The sequence below is a fragment of the Lepidochelys olivacea genome (assembly GCF_965140295.1).
Source record: "Lepidochelys olivacea isolate rLepOli2 genome assembly, chromosome: 3".
Taxonomy (NCBI): Eukaryota; Metazoa; Chordata; order Testudines; family Cheloniidae; genus Lepidochelys; species Lepidochelys olivacea.
Window position 1 is genome coordinate 202,668,900 of NC_140413.1, and position 24,527 is coordinate 202,693,426.

The 24,527-nt window shown below is 40.7% G+C and overlaps 1 protein-coding gene across 3 annotated transcripts in view; it reads right to left on the reverse strand.

The window, feature by feature from the left end:
• PLCB1 (phospholipase C beta 1) overlaps positions 1–24,527 on the reverse strand; it is a 675,122-nt gene that overhangs the window by 81,399 nt on the left and 569,196 nt on the right. For all 3 annotated transcript variants that reach the window (XM_084624014.1, XM_084624013.1, XM_084624012.1), the window contains exons 27-31: positions 22,072–22,249; positions 10,965–11,041; positions 10,770–10,859; positions 6,909–6,966; positions 2,884–2,970 (exon numbers count right to left, since the gene is read on the reverse strand). In XM_084624014.1, coding sequence (XP_084480140.1) covers positions 2,884–2,970; positions 6,909–6,966; positions 10,770–10,859; positions 10,965–11,041; positions 22,072–22,249 — 490 coding nt within the window. The remainder of the gene's footprint in view (positions 1–2,883; positions 2,971–6,908; positions 6,967–10,769; positions 10,860–10,964; positions 11,042–22,071; positions 22,250–24,527) is intronic.

Consider the following 24,527-nt stretch of genomic DNA (forward strand, 5'->3'; position numbering starts at 1 on the left):
GAAGCTCTCCCACATTAGCTTGTTGGAAGTGTTTGGTATGTCCTCACACACACATATATTAGAAAAACATCCATGAGATTATTAAATTTCTAGTCTCTGCTAGACCAAAGATGAATTTGTGATCAGAGGGAGTATCGTATTATACAGATACAATGTGAAATTCTGGTTCCATTGAAGCAGAACTCCCACTGACTTCAAGGGGAATATAGTATTCAGAGGGACTGCTCCCATCCCTTTCTGCTGACAGCATCAGTTCAGGAATCAAACAAGAGTAGATGGAAGTTCAAGTTATTTTCAACTATAAGCCAAGCAGTTGAAAAAGTACAAAGTAGCCCTGTGTCTAGGACTTGTTTAGGGGAAAAAAAATCTGTACTGATTTATTATTCTACTGACTTCAGTGGGGTATATAAAGGTGTAAATCAGTGGTGAATGTGGTGCCTTAGTCTAGAAAAATTATTTTTTAAAACCCAAAGGCCTTTATCTGTGGCATATCTTTCTACAGGATTTCTGCATTTTTAAAAAAGATTTAAAACCTCAGCTATTTAGTGCAAAATTCTCTCTAGTTTCCTAGAGAATTTACAATACAGGAAATTACAAACTTACACTTATCAAACTACCAAGCCCTGCTGCAAACATAATGGCTAAGACTGCAATAATCTTTTTTTCTATGACTGGGCTCTGCATGTAAAGTCATAATACAAGAAGTTTTGTGAGTCACTGCTAAGTAACTAAGTAAAATGATGAATGGATGGAAGGGTGTCCCCAGTGACATTATTGGCAGGAGCACACAAAGCTAATGCTATCCCTAAACATATTAGGCTGTTTAGGGACTGATCCTGCATTGCTTATGTACCCATAAACTCCCATTGACTTACATTAGCATTAATTTTGATGGGAGCTTTGGATACACAAATAATGCATGTCTGGGTACTTAGAGAAATACCTCTGGAAAGGGTACAGAGTACATATTTGTGTCTGCACCTTTCAAACACCTACAACTGGGGAAACTTTTGATCTACTGCTTATTAATGCCCTGCTAATAAGGGAGCTTGGCTTTGAATACGAAGCAAAAAATAAACTGTTTATACAATGAATTGTTGTTTTGCACTAAATCTTTTGGCCCAAGTAAAAGCTATGCACAGTCCTGAAATCATTTCCATTATGCGGTAAAGGGTAGGATACAGATCCCGTGGTGCACTACAGAGCACAACACTATGCTGGCTCTCAAGGCAGGACCTTGAAAGTGGAGGTTAAATGCATTGTCAATGGGTCACTGACTACAGAGAGGATCTAGCCAAAGCCCATATAAAGGCAGAGTTGCCTCATGCCCTGTCCTGAGGTTGTGGATGTGAATGTGCGTGGGAGAATTCTAATCCTGCCAAGCCTGCACATGATCCTTCTCTCTGCATGCAAGTCATACAATTGTGGTAGGAGTGAGTCCAGAGTTCAGATCTGCTACTACTTTACTAAGAAATACAGTAGCAGCCTTGAGATTAAAAAAAGAAGGAAAGAAGTTAATCAAGAGTTTGTATAAACAAGCTTATCAAACCATAGCCTTAGAATGACTGACAATGAGTTATTTTTGCATTATATTTGTGCACTTAAATTCTATTAATGTAAAAACAATAAGTTAGCGCTATTCCTCAAGAGAAGCTGGTGATCAAACACAAAAAGGAAGCATTTTAAAAGTTTAAAGAAGGTATATATTCTGATCCCAGATACCACGGCATTTACACTATCTGTTATTAATTATTATTGTTGTTTTTTATAAAGTTTATTTTTAAAATCAAAGTAGAAAATTACATGAACAAAAATATGTTATTTTTAGAAACGTACTAAGTTTATCATTTATCACCCATTAGCTGTTAAAATAGTTACTTGATTCATTCTTTTGATATTTCACACAAATGGGAGGCCAACACTGATTAACTACTGTCAAAATTAAAATTCCTTATTACTGCCAATTTAACTGTAATACAAGCATTGGAACATTAGTCTGTAGACAGACAAGAAATTAAAATTGAAGTCTGTAACATACTGGCTCTAATATAGGAAACATGAAAGCAGAGATGACCAAAATGGTCCATGAAGAATTAGACCAGGAGGAGCACTCTGTTGAATGACACCATATTCATGTACAATAGCCTGTTGATATAATTAAGACTTCCTGAAACAAATTTTACAACATTTTGGGGGCCTAAATATGCTCCACTGGAGTCAATGGATTCCCATTGGCTTCAGCAGGACCAGGATTCAGCCCACAATCTCTAAAATAAAGTGAGAGAGAGACAGAGACAGGGAGAGATTTCAGAATACTACATGATCTTAGCTGACCTGAAGGAGAATACAAAAGATTCAGTGCACAAAATCCAGTGTAGAAAATTCTGCATATATGCCATGTTCAGCAACAGCATTTTGACATCTCATTGTTTTTCCACAAATGGAAAAACATTTATTATCATCATCTATTTTTACCGGCTTTCATTACTATCAAGAACACTTTGAGCTAAGCATGCTAAAAAGATATCTCCTTTTTTTATGCAAACTGTGTTTTGTTTTTGTACGGCTAAAGAACATTACAGCAAAGGGCACACTCTGCTGGTCAGAAGCACCCTTTACACCAGGTGCCTTTCAGAGATACTCTACAATGACTAAAAGAACAATTTAATTACAGGGGGTCAGGGTCTGAAGTGGTTACTCACTAGCAGCTTGCTATCTGACTTTTTTCATAATCTCAAATATCGGGGAACTTGTCTATGAAACTCTCACTATGCGCGGATTCTATCACACTTCTCGAGTATCAAATTAATCGATGCATACAGTAGGTGCATTTGCTGAAAAAAAGTTTTTAAAAGCACTATGTCACTGTACAAAACTCTTTACCTTGGGCTTTTCATCCAGTATTTGCTGACGAATCTCCTTGTGTTTTTCTACGAGTTTCTCCTGTCTTTTACTCTGAGCATCTTCTAGCTATAAGAAAACAGCAAAAAGTTCTGTTTCACCCAATACACAAACCTGCTTTTTTCCAATTAAAAATTCTCTAGTGACAACTGTAAACCTTTTTAATACAGCTGTGTAATCCCCTTTTTGACATGCACCAATGACTTATGTTGTTGGCAATAGTTCTTCTATGGGTACATATACCACACATGCACACTTCACAGGAGAGACAAGATGGGTGAGATAATTGGACCAACTTCTGTTGGTGAGAAAGACAAGCTTGTCTCTCTAATATCCTGGGCCTGACACGGCTACAACACTGCATATAAACTTCACAGGAGGCAATGCTCCTAAAAATAATATTTGGTCCCCATCCTGCAAGGAGCCTTGTATGGCTAATTTCTGCACCCAGAAAGAACTCTTTGCGGGGCTTGAAGAAGGAAACATCCACATATTTTTGGCTATAGTACAGAACTTGGGCCCTGATTCACCAAAACACTTAAACATGCACTTGACTTCCATGGAAATGGAACACATGCTTAAAGTTAAGCATATTCTTAAGTGGTTTCCTGTATTGGGGCCTTTGTGAGCAAAAATGACCCAGCTGTTGAATTAAAATAGTTCTGCACTGAAGACCTAAAGAAATTCCTGGGAGTTTATTTTGCATATTTTTGATTTGAAAACATTTTGATCCACATTTCACAAAGCAAAATTTGGGGCTCAGTACAACATTAAGACAGCTAAAACCATAAAATAGCTAACATTTTCTCATGAATTTCCATGAAAAAAAATGTATTTTGCAGAGCTCTGCTTAGAATGCTTACGCATTTCAGTAGTTCTACAAACCTAATAAAGAATATGCTGTAATTAAATGTTCTTTGGTTCTCAGCGTTCTTTAAGCCATCAATGCATTCTTGAGACAGCAAACCAATTTACAAAAATGTTTCTCCAATACCTGAAGGCAAGAAGTTTCCATACACAGTTTCCATGAATAAAAACTGCACAAAGATCAAAATAAATCTAGATTCAGATAAGAAAAATAATTTAATTCCCCCAGTCATGGATTGTTCAAAAAAGACATAAAATTCTAATTTCATATACAGTAATATAGAAATAATCCGTATGGCAGTTGCACAAAAAGTTGAAATTTTAGAAGCTTCATTTAAAACTTCAGAAAAAATGGTTACTCACCTGTACAATAACAATTGTTCTTCAGGATGTTTTATGTACTTATGCATTTCATTGTAGAGTATCTACACCCAATGCACTCAAGTCAGAGGCTTTTGCCAGCAGAACCACTAGGCAGTACATGCCTAGTAGTACCTCTATTGGAATCAGGATATAGTGGGAATAAAAGCCTTTCCTAATGTGCTGATAAACAGCTTCCTGTATTGAGCCCAGATCCAAGAGACTGTACATCTTGCATAGATACAGCCTCATGATATGGGTCCCCGAAAAGGGATGGGGAAGGTAGGGTGGGGAAGGAAGTGAATTGGCCGAGAAGAAATTTCTATCCATTCACTGTAAAAGAAAGGTAGGCAGTTTCCAAATGGGCAGCCGAAACTTTGGAGATGATTTACAGTCAGTATGCTGTCTTCGACTCTGATGCCAAAATGACTGTTTTGAAGCAGAGGTCTGGTGAGAAAGGCCTGCTGTGGACAAAGCTGATGGACAACCTCTAGAAGGCTTAGATCTCTGGCTAGAATGATCTTAAAGTTCATATTGTCCCTGTGGTCTGAAATATTTCCTCTTCATCACTTGGGTACAGATACTGAGAGAGCAAAGAGTCGCACAGGAATCTTCACATGCACACCATGAACATCAGTCTTTCGAGAAAAGAGCTTAGTGCCCTCAAGTGGCAAGTTTTCTATTGCATTTTGAAGTTCCCTTGGCATTCAGGAGGCTTGTAACTAACGAGAATACCTCATTGAGATGGCTGTCACCTTTGAAAATGAAGCCATATCCGCTGTGTTGATAGCCATTTAGAGATGCCTGGGCAGTGAGGTGACCTTTAGAGGCTATGGCCAAGAACTGCTCTTTATATTCCTCAGGCAACTTATCCGTGAATTTAGAAATTGCCCACCAATTAATAAAGGAATACTTGGCCAATAAAGCCTGACAGTTCGACACTCTAATTTGAAAGTTTATGAAGGTATAGGCCTCTCTCCGGTATAAATCCAATCTCTTAAATTCCTTGTCTTTCGGGGTAGCCTTGGGGAGCAACTGCCTCAACTGTTCATTCACTGCTGTGACAACTAGAGAAACTGGGGTAGGGTGAGTGAAAAAAAAATCATGTTCTTGCTGGGAAACCTGATGTCGCCTATCCACACATTTGGCAGAGAAACAGGTATCTGCCAAATGGTCTTAGCAAGTTCCAGCAGGATTTCGTTAATGGGAAGGCTGATAATAGCTTGTGCAGATCATCTTGCTAAAGTTCCACCTGTGCTCCTAGGGAAGCCGCCACCCTCCTTCTAAAGTCTTGAAAGACCTTAAAGTGCTCAGGCAGAGGTGAAGTTGACTCAAGTGCGATGGACTCATCTGCAGAAGAGGAGGAATATCTTGGAGTTCTTCTATTGGGTCCTCTTGGTCTGGGTACTCCAAAGCAGGGTGACAGGATCTCGTGGTTCCACAGGAGCTTCACTAGTGGCTACAGGAGTTGGAAGAGGTGACTTCCTCCTGGATTGTGTAGCTGATAGAGTCCAGAGGGCCTGAGAGCAGTCCCAGAGGCCCAGTATGGCCAAAGGGGCTATAGCAGTGTTTGCGGTGTCTGTGGTGAAGGGCACCATACCAGGGCATCTGTATGAATAACTTGCTCCACGGGTCATGAATGCTAAGAGTGAGATCCGTATGGAGATCCAAAAGACCTCAGAGATAAAGGTCTATCATTGTCTGAGTCTGACGAGGAGGAAAGGTAATTCCCTCTCTTCATTGAATGGACAGGCAAGTCCAGTGGTTCCCGGTGGAGTCCTGGGCACAGGAGACACGTGGCACTGCACCAAAGGTAGGACGAAGTATCCGACGGTGCTGGTGGAAGCAGACAAGCACCACCAATGAAGGTAAATTTTCTGTTGCTGGAGCTGGTATTGGATCCACCAGTGCCGGGGTTAACGATCTCTCCAGTAAAGGAGAAAACACTGGTTTTGTTAGGCCCACTGGAGCTGGCAGCAGCAGTGCAGCCTCAGACATTGTACAGGGGGTGTTGAGTTGGCACCGGAGGACTTTTAGCACCATTTTTTGAGATCAGGAGTGCGGCCTATCTGCCCCAAAGTTCTGAACCGGCTGGGGTGGCCGCAGGAAAGGAAGGAGATCTATGATTCTCCCCCGAAATTGACTTTGGAGCCATGGCAGCTGGAGGGGCCCTCCTTGTGGGGTAAATCTTGCTCTCTCGTCCTAGGGATCAGGCTCTGAAGAGGGATGCATTGCCTTTCCAAGAAAATAAACCTTATATCACAAATCCCTCTGTTTCTTTGCCCTCATGGGGAATGAGATGCAGATACAGCACTTGTCCCTCACATGTCCCTCGCCTAAACAAACGAGACAACTTTTGTGCCTGTCAGTGATGGGACAAGGGTCCTGCACATGGCACATTTTTGCCTGGCAAAACCCTCTCCACAAAGCCTAAGTAACTAAACTATAACTATACTAAGTGAACTATAACTATGTACAAAGTGAGAAAATCCCTAAGTTGGCTCACCAAGGCTCATGAGTGCTGGGGAGCTCTAAATATCGCCATGGGTGGTGAGAGGGAACTGAGAGGAAGGTGGTGGCTATGCCCCTTTTATGCCCTTGGCTCTGTGCATGGGGGGAATGCGCCCCCTAGTGGTCTTTGGCTTGAGTGCGTTGGGTGCACATACGCCTACAGTGAAATGTATATGCTCATACTCACGCCCATGGATAACTTCCAGTCAAACTGTAATCTGTAAAAGCTGAAGATTTACAAAGAATGTAAATACAACAGACTGACGTACCCTCTTTATGTACTGCACCACTTCCTGGATATACGATCGAATCATTTCTGTCTTCTCTCTGGGGACAAGGGATTAACAAGTTATTGCAGTAGACAAAATTACATCAATATGTTTGTCAATTCAGATACATCAAATACCCAATGTGATAGACTCTGCCTTGAAGAGACAGTTCTGTCTGTCCATCCATCTGCATTTCTAAAGTGTCTAATACGTTAGAATCAGGGTGTTGGAGTTGTATCTTCAGAAACGTCCCAAAATGTCCAGATCTGTGACTTCCTGCAATGAAATTATTTTCCCTTGCTTGCCTTTAAGTCCTGATAATGTCAGGCAAGTCCTGCTCTCAGTTAGTCCTTCTGCTGTAGAGTATTGTTCCTGTTGCAGCTTCTATGTGGCAGCACTGTTCTTTTAAGTGTGGAAAATGGAATACCAAAGAGAACGCACAGGGCATCACCAGCTACGTTACCCAACATGTTATATTACGCAGTATTCCATGTCAGTGAGCAGATACTGCGGATGAAATCCAGCCTCACTGAAGTCAATGACAAAACTCTCAGCGACTCCAGTAGGGTCAGGATTTCACCCCATAACTTTACTATGTGAGCCACGGAGCTCTGGATTCAGTTAAAACATTTGAATTTTAAAGGTGCCTATGAATGGCATTGGATAGGGGCTTGCTCTACCGTGGCAGACAGCCTGGCAGGCCAAATGACTTAACAGAGCTTCTCTGCTAATGTGGTAGTTTAGCTGGTGATGTGCTGCGATACTTTGGGGGGTAGGGCACGGCTGCTTGTCTTCTGCTTTTGAACTGCATTGTCTTATTCTTCTCCACAGCAATGCTGCTGTGCCATGTTGGTTCGCCTCTCAGCTGCCACACTGACTGGACACAACAAAAAGAGGTTTCTACTGACCTTTGTCACTGGTTTTCTTTACAACCATTTTAAGTGGAGGCAGGAGAACTTGGGCGGGAATATCTCAGCAGCTTCATCAGCAGTGACCTTTTAGACAGATTTTTTTCAGGATGGCCTAGTCAGAGTTAGCACACACTGCCATAGACATGAGCACTATAGCAGGGGCAGTGCAGATACATTAGAAGTCAGTGGGACTTATGGGCCTTTGAAAATTTTACTTGTGGCAATATAGGCCCTGATTCCGCACCATTAAAATGAATGGGAACTTTGCCATTGACTTCAATGAGCACAGTATCAAGCCCACAGTGAACATGCAGTTCATTAGAGATGATGGCATGTAGTAATTTGAGTATACAGTGTAAAAGGTTTCTTTACTGTTTATGAAGTTCGCAGAGGGGAAGATAACTGTTCCCAAATGATGGACTAGTTGCAAAATTTCAATAAAATCAAGTAGCACTTAAGAGGTTAAACAGAATTTTGAATTGCTTGGTAAACCTATCTATACATAAGGGACTAAAATATGTTGCTTCCAGGCAGCTATGCAAACCCTAGAGACAGGGAAAAATTAAGAACGATAGAAAAACAAAAGCCTGCAAAGTTTGGCACGATATATTAATCTGGGCGTATTTTGATTTCCCACATTTGCAAGAGAGCATCCTCAAATCCCTACTTGGCACAGGAGGTCTTCAAGGAAACCACTGAGTTTGCACACAGGTCCTGCTACCTCTTTCAGTGGGGAGGGGCAAACTGTGTCCACTTGTTGGAACAGCTGGGGAGAAACATAATGAGTTTCCTGCTCCTTTTGCTGCCTCCACTGGATTTTCCTGTGCAAGGAGTTTGAGGGAGCCTCCTTAGGGACTTTTACCTGTCTACTTTTGAACACCTAAATTGATATTTCAATAATCTTGCGACAGGCAAATCATTTCACGTTGCAATTGATTTTACCATTAGGACATTTTTCATAATGTCTAACTGATTCTTTCCAATTTTATTTCCATGCCATTATGCCAGCTTTAACCACTTTAAATAATTCTTCCCCTTTTACACTATCACTTTTTATTCCTGTTTTGTCATCTTCTCCTTAGGCTGCTTGTTAAATTCCTCTAATGTCTGTTCTCAGGTCATGCATTGTAGTCCCTTTATCTCTGTAGCCCATCTTTCATTTCTATCAATAAAAAGATGTATTTCTTTTTCCTACAACAAGAAGCTCCAAACCATACACAGTGGTGATACTATATTAAACACTGTATAATCGTGGCTTTGTGGAAAAGCCTGGGGTTTTTTTTTGTTTGCTTGGGTTTTTTAAATTCTATTGCATTTTTTTTTTAAATTTGGTTTTAAATATTACAAAGCATCAGGATCCTGGGCAGAGGTAGGCAGGACTAGTGGCAGGAGCTCAATAGGCAGAACAACCACCGGAGTTCAGAGTCAGTATCAGAGTCACCAGTCAGGCCGAGGGTCCAGCTGAGAGGCAGAGCCGGGGACAGGTCGGAGATCAGGCTGAGGGTCAATACTGGGTAGCAGGGTAGCAGGAGTTAAGGTCCAAATCAGAGAAGAAGCCAATACCAAGGTTCAGGAACAGGGAGGTCATAGTAGCTAGCTAATAATCCACACTGTTAGCTGGACACTTCCTGAAACACCCCTTGGGTTTATATAGAGCAGTGAGCCAATCAAGTGCCATAAAGGTGCCACTTCACAAGTCCCTTGAGGTGGGATTTCCTGTAGTTGGTGTCTGCAGCGGGTCATGGGTGGGGATACGCAAGCTACTTACAGTTCATGGGTGGGGATACGCAAGCTACTTACAGATGTTACTGGGTAGCAGTGCGGAGTTGTTTGCTATCTAGAAACTCTGCAGGCCTGGGTTTGAGACCCACTAGGCCTTACACAAAGAGTGATAGCTAATAATAAATACAGTAGTGCAACCTAAAATGTTCTATTCTCTCTTTGAATTATTTGCCAAAAAGGAATTGAGGAAAACAAACAAATCCTATTTACTGCATACTAGAGGAGGATATAGCCCACTTACCCAGATATATTCTGTGCTTATTTGTGAACCATAAATCAAATAAATATTTTTGCACTTTTTTAGAGATACTGCACCCACAGAACCCACTTCTTCTCACTTCCACTGTTGAAAAATCAGGAGAAACTCCACATTGGCTAAAGCTAGCATGAAAGAAGGATCTGAGGTGACATTACAAAACTACCACAAACCCTCCATTATAATGATGCTGTTTGTTTCAATCAGAAACGAGTTTATAATAGGTAAAGTTAAAAAGAAAGGAAATTCCTACCCAACAAACTCTGTTAAGGTGAAATGAAAGCCTCAGGAACTGTCAGTAGTTTGAGTTCATGCTATCATTCAATAACATTATAATTTTTTAAACATAGGAAAAAGGTAATATGCCGGTAAGATTGCATTTCTCAAACAAGGCACCCGAACTACTTGAACGCTGCACCCACAGAGGGGCCAGCCTGCCACATTCCTTTCCTGGTATGCTCCATATCAAAAATGGCCCACAGAACATTAGTTTTATAGTGTGTTTTAAGGGTGTCTCTCAAATCCAGGCCTAATCCCACGAACACTCCCGCACATGAGTAACTTTACAACATTGATTTGAAGCCAATGGGCTTTTTCACGCACATGTAGAAGTGTTTGTGGGATCAGTGCCTAAGTGTGCCATTCTGTCACCACACTGACCTTGGCTCTTTTCATGAGGATTCTCTCATTTGACATGGACTGCAGTGCAAAAGCACACCCATTCAGCTGGCAAAGCGCTTACATGCAGAGGAGGGGTTTGGATTCATTCAACAGGAGGTGGCACGATTCCTTTGGTGACCCCTTACTGCCTGCATACTGATCATTTAGTTGAGGCTTTTCTTTTGATGTCACGTGGACCAAATGTCCTTGAACTTCTTCATAAAGTCTAACACAGTTTTAGAATACACTTACTCATCCACTTGATTTTTATCCCTGGACTTAGCTTCTGTGATCTTCTCCTGCCTCTTCTTGTCCATTTTCTTCTTTAACTCTTTCTTTTCTCTACAGGAAAGAGAAATAAAGATAAATCTACACACACATACATATTTCAACCAGAAGTTAGATGCTGAAGAAGATTTAGTTAGTTATATGAGAATAGCACCTTACTTTTCACAAGTCTCTTTCAGTTTCTTTAACTGGCTGCTCTGACATTCCTCTGCCACGTCTGTCAGCTTCTGAATGAGCTGAAAAAAGTAAAACAATGAGTATTTTATATTTTGTCATCATAAATAATCCCAGATTTCTTCAAAAATGTAGCGTGGTGAATACGTGCAAATGTTATTTCATCACCAGTATGTATACGTGATTAAAAGCTAGCAGCAGTTCTATCAATGAAGTGTGGACTGTCATCTTGAGAACTGTGGACTTACACATAAAAATCTCATTCGCTTCCAAGTGTTTTCCTACTTATGAACAAGAATAATTGTGGTCATTGATAAATTACAATTGAATCTCCGTGCCTTTGTCTAGTTCAGTTTCACACATGCAAGTGTGGTATACAGTTTCCATGAACAGAACACTGTTATTTGCAACAATTCTGATTTTGGTGTAGCCAGGTAGAAGTAATAGTTTCATGCATTTTGGGTTAGAAGTGACTCTTTGCTCATATCTAGGAAGTACGGACTAGAGGTTAAAGCACAGGATTGGGAGTCAGAAGATCTGAGTTCTGGCTTTGCCAGAGACCTGGTCTATGACTGTTGGCAGATTTAAGGCCAAATTCTGTTCCCACTGAAGTCAGAAACAAAATCTCTATTGACTTCAGTAGGAACAAGAGTGGTCCCTATTGGCGAAAAAAAACCCAACCCTCTATGCCTCAGTTTGCCCATCTGTAAAAGGGGGAACAATACTTCCCTACATCATATGAGACTAATTTCATAATATTATGAGTCATAAAAGGGTCACTGATATATTTCACTTGAAGATCACTACAGTTTAGGCATAATTCAGTAAAAATAATCAGATAGACATTTAGAACCATGAAACAGAGAACGTATAGTAAAGGGTAGTTAGTAAAATCCAATTTTTATTTCCTATTTGCAGAGAACAAAAGGAGGGTATTGAGTATGAACTCTCTTCTAGAACTACAGAATAACAAAGTATACAACTAAGAAAGAATTCTCTTTTGTTTGTGAAGCAAATTTTCATCAGAGCAAATAAAGCTCAGAGGAAACTGTCAGAATGTTTCTTATTGAAAAAGTAATTATCATGACACTTCATAACTGAACAATTCAGAAAATGTAACCAAGTTGGGAACAGTCATTATGTGTTTTGAAATGTAAATGTAAGCAGGGAAATGAGTTCACAGACAATAAGAAGTCCCACAAAATAATTATATACTAGTCCAAAATGGTTGTTTGCACGAAAGTAATATAAATGTTACATTCCAAATAAAAAGATAAGACACAGCCCATTTTAGACATAGCTCATTACCAAAACCGAGGGTGGGTTCCTGAGGACATTGGACTAATCATGTAACTGTTCATCAGTGTGAGTAAGGGGTTTACCTTCATATCCTCCAACTGCAAACATAAAGGGGCTTTGCATATTACTCTGCTATAGGTAACCTGCAGTATGTTGTGTAGAAAGGATTAATTGTGTATTTTTCAAATGCATACTTTTTTTGGACTATTTGTATGGCAGGGACACAATACTTCAAAATGATACGGATATGCAACTAATGCTACAGGAAAAACGGTATGATACTACTTGGTGTTATCTGAGAAATAGCTTGTGATCACATGAACACAGACCAGCCTATAAAGCCAAGGGGGCAGTGATAAGGATTTGAACGCCTCCTTAACTTTGGCATTTCTTCACTTTGAGTGCATAACTGTTCAATGTTCTCCTCACATCTTCTTGTGAGTGGAATGCATCATACAACATTGGGAATTCCAAGTTCTTACCACATCCTCATGTCGTTCAATGATGATTTATTTCTTAAGAGTGTGGATGTGAGGAAGAAAGAAAGGCGAAGGCAAATGAGATAGAGAAATCTTGAGAGAGAAAGCGAGAGCCAGTCTTGTGTGTGGCCTGGAAAGGAATTAGAGTGCTGACTCACTTCTGGACCTATTCAAACCTGCCTTTAGCAAAAGTGCCAGTGAGAGATAAAGAAGTATTTCTTGGGCAGAGGTGAATCCAACTTTTAAGATGATCTCAAATCATCCAGGAGAAAAATCAAGTGGAGAGCATTTCACAAAGAGTGAATACCCACAATGTCTAATAATCGTCACCAGAAGCAGTTAAATTGCTCTTGACCTAGGGGGAATGACTATCCTCAATAGTTTTTCCTGTGTGGTATATGTAACTTGACAAAATCAAGGGATAAGAGCAAATTAATGACAAGAGAGAAAAAATCAGTGGGCCAAATTCGGTTCTTGCTCACACCCAGCTCAGCCCACTGTTAAACAACAGAATACCAATTGAAATGTATTAAATATTTCTGGATGTTTTCCTACATTTTCAATATTGCTTTCAATTACAACACAGAATACAAAGTGCACAGTGCTCTCTTTATATTATTATTTTTATTACAAATATTTGCACTGTAAAAATGATAAAACAAATAGTATTTTTCAATTCACCTCATACAAGTACTGTAGTGCAATCTCTATCATGAAAGTCCAACTTACAAATGTAGTTTTTTTGTTACATAACTGCACTCAAAAACAAAACAATGTAAAACTTTAGAGTCTACAAGTCCACTCAGTCCTACTTCTTGTTCAGCCAGTCTCTAAGAGAAACAAGTTTGTGTACATTTACGGGTGATAATGCTGCCCACTTCTTAATTACAGTGTCACCTGAAATGAGAACAGGTGTTCACATGGCACTGTTGTAGCTGGCGTCGCAAGATATTTACGTGCCAGATGCGTTAAAGATTCATATGCCTCTTCATGCTTCGCCATTGTTCCAGAGGACATGCTCCCATGCTGATGACACTCGTTAAAAAAATAAGGTGTGAATTAAATTTGTGACTGAACAGCAGAATTATGTCTCCTGCTGCTTTACCTGCATTCTGCCACATATTTCATGTTATGGCAGTCTCGGATGATGACCTAGCACATGTTTGTTTTAAGAACACTTTCACTGCAAATTTGACAAAATTCAAAGAAGATACCAATGTGAAATTTCTAAAGATAGCTACAGCACTCGACCCAAGATTTAAGAAACCGAAATGCCTTCCAAAATCTGAGAGGGCTGAGGTGTGGCACATGTGTTCAGAAGTCTTAAAAGAGCAACACTCTGATACGGAAACTACAGAACCCGAACCACCAAAAAAGAAAATCAACCTTCTGCTGATGGCATCTGACTCAGATGATGAAAATGAACATGCTTTGGAACATGCGTCGGGTTGCTTTGAATCATTATCGAGCAGAACTCATCATCAACATGGACGAATGTCTTCTAGAATGGTGGTTGAAGCATGAAGGGACGTATGAATCTTTAGCGCATCTGACATGTAAATATCTTGTGATGCTGGCTACAACCGTGCCTTGTGAACGCCTGTTCTCATTTTCAGGTGACATTCTAAACAAGAAGCCTAAAATATATAAGTCTAAAATAAATATAAGGTGAGAACTGTACACATTGTATTCTGTGTTGTAATTGAAATCAATATATTTGAAAATATGGAAAACATCCAAAATATTTAAATAAATGGCATTGTACTATTGTTTATCAGCACAATTAATAGTGCAATTAATCATGATTAATCTTTTTAATCAAGCAATTAATTGCAATTAATTTTTTAATCGCTTGAGAGCCCCACTTGTAAATGCTCAGAAAATCCACTCTATACTTAAAATAAGCACTGAAAGTTTGTTGAGGATATACTGCATTTTTCATACAAAACAAAAAGGTTTCTTTAAGTGCTAAATCAAACTCCATCCTTAACTATGGAGTCCTGAACAGCACCTCCGTAATGTGAAATGAACAAGAGCTGTCCATGAATGCAGCAAAAACACTTTCCCTGTGTAATCACACATCTCCCATTCATCAAGATGAGTTATGAACAATCAGATATGTGAGAGCATTCCATATGTATTTCACACAATGAAGAGACAACACATTTAAACTCGGTAACTTTAGAAAATGGCCGTGTCCCTGAGAGCCTTTAGGCATTGATCCTGCAATGAGTTTTGCGGGCGGATCCCAGCACTCACACAGAGCTCCTAATAGGGAGGGGGCCTTAATTTGCACAGTGTGACCCGATCAAGATCCCTTGTATTAAAGTAAGCACGGAGTTAGCTTCAGACTTAAACCTCACACAGCTGTAAGGGGCAGAGGGCAGGTCAACACTACAAATGTTGCATCAGTGCAGCTGCACTGATCCAAATGCAGAGGGGAGAAGAGCTGAAGCAATGGGGGATGGGGTGGGAGAGGTAGATTAAGCCAAGGAGATGCGGCAAGGAGACTGGGACCAAAACCCATGAAGGTAAATGGAGGGGGGACTAAGAGACAAGAGCTGCAGGGGAGACTGAGACCAGATGAGGAGCCGCAGGGAGACTGGGACTGGCTGAGCAAGGAGACTGGAAATGAAAATTAGTGGGTTGGGGAGTGTGACAGATACGGCAGTTTCCTGCAATATCTTTGAAAAATAAGTTTAAGGCCTTGTCCACACTACAGGGGAAAGCCGAGCTAAACCATGCAATTTGAGCTACGTTAATAGTGTAACTCAAGTCAATGTGGCTTAGATCTATTTACCATGGGGTCCACACTATGCTATGTGGATGGGAGAGCGATCTGCAGTCGATTTAGCGGGTCTTCACTAGACCCGCTAAATCGACCGCCGATGCATCGATCCCCTGGTAAGTGTAGACAAGCCCTAAGTATCTTTGGGTTCCATTGCATTACATGCAAAGTTTATGTATTATTGTGGGCCAGGATTGTATGTTAGCTCTGTAGGGGGGAGATGTGATGTGAAGTGTGGGAGTTCAAAGGACTATACTAAAAATGTGCCAGACAAGAATGGACAATAAGTGTCATAAATGTCAAGGGGGAAATAAATGAAAATTTCCCACCTCTGGTTATGCAAAACTCCTGCCTTGTGAAGCTATATCCTGAGCTAAGTCTTTGTCTGATGATTACTTGTTCCCAGATCAAAGGCCCAACGGGTATGAAGAAATGGCTGAACTGCCCAGCCTGGCTTTTGGTTCTGAATCTGAGACAGCCATGACCTTGCAACAATGGGGAAAACCCAGCTGTGGGTTTTGAAGGACTGACAGCTACCAGAGCCCAACGCTGGAGTTGGGGGTGACCTCTGGTAAGGTTTTTAGCAGGTAGGTTCTTTATAGTTTTTAATATGTTTTCTCTGTAATGCTTCCACCTTAAGAATAAATGTGCTTGGTTAGAAGGAGCTGAGTGGTAACTCATAACTGCAGGCAATCACACTGTTCATAGAAATCAGAGAGAATACAAAGTGCAGACCCTGGCCTGTTTAGGCAGTCTGGCTTGCTGGGGATATCATAGTGTAAGGTAGGCAACTGTGCAGCTTTAAAAAACCCTGGTCAGAAGGGAGTCAGATGCAGTCTCTGCCCAAGTTAGGTGATGGCTCGCAGCCAGAAGCCTAGAATGGGTGCCACTGATGGATCATTGGGGGGAAACAGGTGCAGCTGCCCTGAAACTGCAACAGAGAGAACAAAGTAAAGGGGGAAAGGAGATCAGACAAGGAACTCAGGTGCGAGGGGAGAACTGGGACAAGAGTCGCAGAGATCGGATGAGGAGCCTGATTGGATGAGGAGCCTGAGGAGAGAGATTGGGACTGGAAACCAATTGGGATGGAGAAAGTCACATAGAAGGCCATGGTGAGAGAGAGAGATGCAGACAGAGTAGATGAGGAGCTGGCAGGAGGGTGGGGTCATGGCTAGACAAGGAGACTGGGGACAAAGTGCTGCAGGGGGGAGGTGGGATGGGGGGGTAACTGGAAATGGGTAAATAAGGAGAATAAATGAGGAATTGGGACTTGAGGAGACTGGGACAGTGAGTCTGGACGGGTCAGACTAGGACTTGATGGGCAAGGAGACTGGGATGAGACACTTGAGGAGTGGAGACTGGAAGAGGTTGGAGCAGATGAGTCAGACAGGGTCATACTTGGTGAGAAAAAAAACAGAAGAGTTTATACCTATCCCCCATGAGCACACTCCCCTCCAGAGCCCTGAATGGAACCCAAGATTCCTGAGTCTCACTATTTCTCGTCTGTCAGCAAATATCTGTGAAACCTGTTCACGAAGGGTCCCATCACCTCTAGTGCTGGGCCATACACAGCACGATAACCCACTCTGTTAGCTGAAGTGGCAGAGGTCTGTAGCATGGATCTAAAAGTTCCAAACCTGCTGCTGATCCATGTGGGTGTCAGTATGATGGCACATGATGGAATATCTGCTTTTTCAGTTTGCTTTTTTAAAAAACCTGGGAAATTACACTAAAAACCCACACTATTACAAGAGCATTATTAAAGTTAAAAAGTCAAGCAACCAAAAGTTAGGAAATGCCAGAACTAAGGTTGCTTATCCAATCTTAATTTGACCCCCTTTTACATATGCATTATGATACAGTCTTTAATTACACAATTATATACAATTTTTTCTAGAGGAAAAAAATCTACATCTATCTTCCTGAAAGGTATGAACATATCAACAAACTATAGCAAAAGGATACATCAACATGAAAAGCTCCCACCTAAACTTTTATAGAAAGTAAACTGAAGACATTTTTAAAATGAAGACTACTGATCTTACAGAAAGGTTGTTTATGTCATTTTTAACAGATGTATATTAAAAATTACAACAGCTATGTGTACTGTATAGAAGCATCCAGATTCTGTTGGACTTGCACTTCATACAACCCTTCTGCATTCACTGGGGTTCACGGGCAGCCACTCAAGTGTTTTTAAGCACAAGTTTTTTTCAAAAACTGTATTTTAAACAAGAGTCTGCATTACAAACTGTCCAAGGTCTACAGTGCAAAATACAAGCCAAATCCTTGATCCAGAAATCCCCAAAAGTGGATCTCTGTGTGGACCCAACTGAAGGATAGGGACTGAGAGTGAAATCCTGGCCTGGTTAAATACAATGGCCAAACTCCCATGGACTTATATGGGGACAAGATATCTGCCCTAACTTTGACGATAAACTACATAAGAGGCAAAGATGACAAGCGCGCTCCTACCCTTTCTTGCTTTGCCAGTTAATTTTTATTAGCTCTGTGTTTTTCAAAAATATATGTGTAGTAGGTCACTCTATTAGACTTGAGTATATAATCATAAATAACTCAGTATATTAAATTGTGTGGATTTTTTCACATCATGCAACATCATACATTTTTTGCTTTTCATGACCCTTGATGTATGTTGGAGGACGCAAAGGTTTTCAGGTAATAACAGAACACACAGCTCTTTGTGAGGAATGAACAGAGAGAGAATTTCTCAGTTACCTTAAGGACAATATCAGGGGGTAGCCGTGTTAATCTGTATCCACAAAAACAACAAGGAGTCGGGTGGCACCTTAAAGACTTCAGTCTTTAAGGTGCCACCCGACTCCTTATTGTTCTTAAGGACAATGTATTGCTTTGAGTGCTGGCAGAGAGCCAACACAAAGAATTTTAAAAGTCTTTATCGCTAACATGTTATATCAAAGGGAAATTTTCTACTGCAATTTTTGCTAAGTCTGAGCATGGTAGCTACTTGAGAAATGATGGCAGAACAGTAACACTAGGTCATAGGTGGAATACATCTGTAACCGTTCTTATGATGGACTATGTCACCTTGAGAGTGAGCACTTGAGATAAGAAATTACAAAGTGTAACTGCAAAGACTACAGCTTGCTGATTAGCTGCTAGCTGGAGCATAGAAGGAAGCCAGAAACACATACTTTTCTTAAAGGAATAAAGGGATGGAAATGAAGAAACAAAGGGATGGAACAGACAACTAAACAGGTCCTCTGTGTAAGATACCTAGATAGTCCCCATCACTGAGGTATCTGATCAGCTCTCATCTTTAATGTATTTATCCTTGCAACAACCCTGTCGGTAGGGAAGTGCTATTATTCCCATTTTACAGATGGGGAACTAAGGCACAGAGAGGCTAGGTGACTTACCCATGCTCATACAGTTAGTCTGTGGTAGAGCAGGGAACCCAACCTGGGTTTCCAGAGCCCCAGGCTAGGGCCCTAATCACTGGATGTCCCATCTCTCCTTCTTTTGCCTCTGGTTAGCTTGTATGAGTCTATCAGTCAGGATGTTCCACCCACTCCATAGACCTGCCAGAGCCTACTTCTATTCTTGTCTTGCTTACTGCTGATTAATAAGATCATTGTGTGCCTTATCAAAATACCCTGTGTGGTTACAGTCTCCTTGAGGCTTCTCCATCTCTGGCCCAGCCCTTTCACTGGTGACACAACCCGCAGAGGCAACTGTCAATCAACAAATAACTAAAACCACCAAGAAAAAATATTTTCACCTTTGTTGTGAGCAGGATTTTCAATAATAGTAAATACCTAGCTCTTATATAGCACTCTTCATCCATATATCTCAAAGCACTTTACAGAGGAGGTGTGTATCATTGTTCCACTTTTATCATGGGGGAAGCTGAGGGCTTGTGGTTGGTATAATTCTGCTCTTGTTAAAATCATTGGAAATTTTACCATTGACTTCAAAGGGAGTAGAGTACATCAATGCTGAGTGCATTTGAAAATCTCACTCGATATATTTATATATCTCATAAAAATATTTTTGGAAGCCATGGAACTGCTTTGGCCTTCCATTCTACACCTTCTGCTTGCTCTAAAACACTGGTATCACACCTTAGATTCAGATAACTCTATTGCCATATTTAATTGCGACGCATAATTGCAAAAGCATACACGCACTCGTGCATGAGCCCTGGTTGCACATTGGGATTTCCAAGCACACGTACCTTGTTGTGCGTGCACTGACGACATCCTGAGCACACTTTTAAAAATTTGGGACAATATTTGACTGGACTTGAAGTTTATAGTGAAAATTACAGCCTTGCAGGTTAAAAAAATGATCGATAGATACAACAATTGAAGCTACATCTTAAGGGCATGATTGTCTATTGGCGACTGTGGGACAGAATCTGTCTCCTGCCCCTCAGGCCTTATCATTTGCTCTAGAAGAATATAGACCAAGAGACCAGGGGAAAATTCTCCCAGCACTTGCAAGCCTTGTTGCAGGGGGTGTTTCAGGGTAGGAGGGATAAGGTAGACTGGGATGGGGAATCTTCCTAGTCCATGCTGCTATGGAGATTCTGGGAATTCCCTAGACTTTGGGAGGCTGCTGTAAATTAGAATCACCCCCAGCGTTGCTCTAATTTAAGGTGGAGGGATTTTGGCCCACAGATGAGCCCAGAATCCAGAAGGCACAAAGATGCCACTTTTGCTCCCAATTCCCCTGAGCTGTGCCTTTGTACTGGGCATCTTGGGGGCTTAGCACAGAATCTCAGCTCATTCTTCTACCCTATGAGCAATGGCTTTCTCTATTCACTAAAACTCTCGTGTATGTGTTATAACACCCTTAAAAAAGCTTTTCCTCCCTCAAAACACTCTGCATCATCGGTTGCCATGTGCTCAGTCTTCCCTATATTAGCTCATAGGGCCTTATGATCCTGCTTCAGCCAACAGCAGAATTCCAGCTGGGAAAACAAAAACTGACTTGGAATAATGTATGCAAAAGACTTTTTCACTATCTATAAAGGATGGCCTTGCATCCCTTTAAAGCATTCATTTTTGCTGAGGACACTGTTTGGCACAACTTCACGCCTCAGGGAATGTTTGAAGCTATTTTTATTGATTCATTTTCATGAACTTTTACTTTATTTTACAATTAATTTTGCTTCCGAGAATATCAAAAGTCTAAAAAGCAGCAGAAAAAAAGAGGAAATCTGATTCAAATGATGAAATGAGTGTGGAATATTCTGTGCTGAGGTTATTAAGCAGGGTGAGCGCGAGAGCTGTTTCCTCACAGCCATATTACCCTTCATCATTTGCTAATTTACACTCCCATCCAACCTTCACATTGACTCCTAACATCCGCAAAACATATGCAAAGATCAAAATAATAAATAAGATTAGAAAATCCCATTTCCTATTAAAGGTATGCCCTTCTAAAATAGCATGACACCATCAGGTGTCACATTACCCACTACGAAAAAGCTGTGTTAGTTGCTAAACAACATTGTTAAAAATACAACATTGCAAGGTGTACACACACAGAAATACATGGTATAGGCCACCGACTTCGTAACATCAAAGAGATCAACCAGTCACATAATCATTCTTTGGCTCTACCAAAAAATTACATTATGAGAAAACTTAGAAGTCTGACATAACTTAATGTACCTTAATATTCCTTTTGACACCTTCAGTAAACACATAAACACATGGGCTGGCCAGAAAACAACACTTCCATTTTGCAAAAAAATGTGGGTGTTTTGCAATTTTTTCTGAAGCGGAATGAAACTTTTGAAGTTTTGCATGACAAAAAACAGGGAGGGGGGAAGAGAGAGACACCTACAGAATAGTCAGCAGTCTGGTGGTTATGATACTCACCTGGGATGTGGGAGACCTAGGTCAAATCGCTGCTCTGAATCAAGGCAGAATTTCCAAGCCACCAACCTATTCTGGCATGGTGGGCCTCTCTCTAAATTCCATCCTGGCCCTGAGCGTGTAAGGCTCGACTGTTGGTTTATAATCTGCCCCGAGCAAGAATCAGTGCATACCTGTACAGCTGCAGGAGTAGACCAGACTATCCCTGATCGCTCCCTTGCTCCACAGTGGAAGCAGCAGGTTTACACTCCCTTCAGTGCTCACTCAGCTCTGCTGGCTGGAGTGTTCGGGTTGGTGAGGAGGGAATCTGGCTTCACCCATTTCTGGATAGGAGGGAGAGCATGGAGGCTACTCTCTTTCCCACCTCCCTGTGATGCTGGTAGCCCAAGCAAGTGAGTAAGAGTGAGTTTTATATGTGGTGTTTGACTAGTTTATTCGTGTGGTTTCAGGCCCAAGTCACCATCTGTAATTGGCCAGTTTTGTTTTCACTGAACACAGAATGCACCCTGTGGACCTGGATAAATTAAGGCTCAGAACTGGAGTCTGGGAAGGGAAGTACAGGACAAAATGCAACATAATTAATAACAATACATAATTTCCACTAATGACTGAGAGAGCCTCAAAGAAAAGTGTAAGCCATGAGTCTTTACACTTACCAGCTTAATATGTTCTCGCTTCTGATACTTTTCACTATAATACTGTTCTTGTCGGAGATTGAGCAGCTGCTGTTGTTGCTTTTCCTTCAGTTCTATTAACTTCTGGGTCATTTCTGAGTCAAGGGCAGCCAGTTCTTGTTCAATAGTTGAACTGTGATCCGGGCTGCCAGTTTCACATCTGCAAAGACACATGGAATACTGATAACTCATTCAATAGGTACAGTTAGTACAATTCCTATTTCTTTCTTTCTTTCTTTTTTTAAGCAATTGTCTAAAGTAGTAGCTGTAGCCCATCAAGAATGCATAAGTCTCTCAGAGCTGTATATTCTTACTAGTGCTATTATACGATCTACTGCACACTTAAAATGACTGGCTGGTTTCATCACTGATTTGTATTTTCTATATAAAATGAGTGTAAAACATGTAATGTTTTGGTGGTGGTGGTTATAGTGGTTTAAACTCAATTTGCACAAGGTGCATTGCCGTGGAGAATCAGGATCAATATAAATAAGTCATAAACATAATCACCAATATTTCCCCAAACTGGGCGTAAGTTCACATTTATATACCTAAATAAGTGGCTTGATTTTCAAAATAGCCCAGCCCTCAATGAAAATAATGGGAGCTCTTGGGTGCTGAGCCATTTTGAAAATCAAGTCACCTATTTAGATCCCTAAATGGGGATTTAGGAACCTAACCTGACGCTTGCATTTAGAAAAAGCATGGCCAGTATTTATTCAGGAGCTAGGAACATTCCTATATCTGCTAACTTACAGTGAATGTGTGTGCATTTGTGTGGAAGTATTTTATGAACTGCAGAACTGTGGACTTCTGTGAAAAAGAAAACTAGCAGAGGATTAAGGAGTCTGAGTAAGGGAGCACACAGAAGCAAAGGAAAACTTAAAAAAAGAATCTAAAACCCAAATTCCCTCAGAAGCAGAATGAGATTTTGGTCTTGGGAAAGAAAGGTAAACGAACAAGGGCAGGGAAAGGGATTGATGAGGGAGCATGTGCATGTGAGAGTGAGATAAACAGTGCATAAAGTTAAAGGATTAAGGTAAAATAATAACTATCTAACAAAAAAAAATTAAACATGTAAGAATATGCCCTGATCCATATTCCTACATGTTTACTGCTTTATTCTAGGCATTAAGTTAGTTGCCTAGGAAACATCAAGAATACAATTAGCATTGTCAGTTTATAGTGATGTGGAAAAGGGCCAGAGTTCAGCCTAGGATAGAGTTCTTGCTTCAGATAGACGGAATTATAAAGCCCTGAAGAGAGAGCATAATTTGTAGGAACACATGGGTCAGCCACTCAGAAATTCAAATCCAGAAAACCAATTATAATGTAGAGAGCTCTCTACCTTGCCAGTGTGTCATTCTTTCTGTTTGGATGGATACACTGGGCCAGATTCTGAGCTGGTGCAAACTGGAGTAGCTTCACTGAAGCTAATGGAACCATACTGATTTTCACCAGCTGAGGATCTGGACTTTTGTACCTCAATTTTAAGTTTTTACCAGCAATAAAACTCCCCTTTTTCTCTTTCATACTGCATGTTTAATTGTTTGTCCCCCTACTGGGCAGACCTATAAATTCTGCTTTTTGCAATATAAATGCTTATTATAAGCATTGATCATTAAAATACCTGGGTACACACCACCTACCTTAGACTAAAGGGGTGGGGGTGGGGGCGGGGGAGGAAAGATTCCTATATTCCTGTAAATTGAAAATCCCAAGACCCTGCCCACTCACCACCATGATCCTAAAAAACAAAAACAAAAACCCAGACTAGGAAGATCTTGCGACTATTCTAAATTAAAGTGAAAACTGAATCAGCAAAAAGTCCAGATAAAGGTGTGTGTGTGTGTGTCCTACAATGCTTCCTAAATACAGCCATGTTCCAACTCAGATGTATCTATGGTGCAAGAGAATTCAGAAGAGAAGGACCTGCTACTCAGAAAGCCCTCACTCCAGTTCCTCTGAGCCCCGTCCTTGGCACAGGTAGGCAAAACACTGTGGATGAACATAGGTGTTCCAATGGGGGAGACTTTTGACATGGATTCAAATAAAAAAAACAATCATTGAAATAGCATGAGAAAAGCTATTCTCACAGTATTCCCAGCATGGCCAGACCAAGAGAATACTGGTATTTTTATGGAAAAGTCTGTTCTTGTGAGATTAGCAGGTCAATTTCCAGACAAAATGCAGGTTTAGCATGCACACATGCACACCAAATCTCTGAATGCCCCTAACCCAATTTTCAGCTACAAGGATTGAGGGGCAAGATGAGCAGCACATATTCTAGAAAGAAATGACAGAAATAATGGCACAGCACTGTTTTCCTAGTTCAGGTAGTTTATATTGACAGAACAATTACTTTAGTAAGGAAAATTTAAGTAGGGTTACAACCTTCCTAACCAAGTATCAATCTAATCCTAAAATCAATTTGTGCA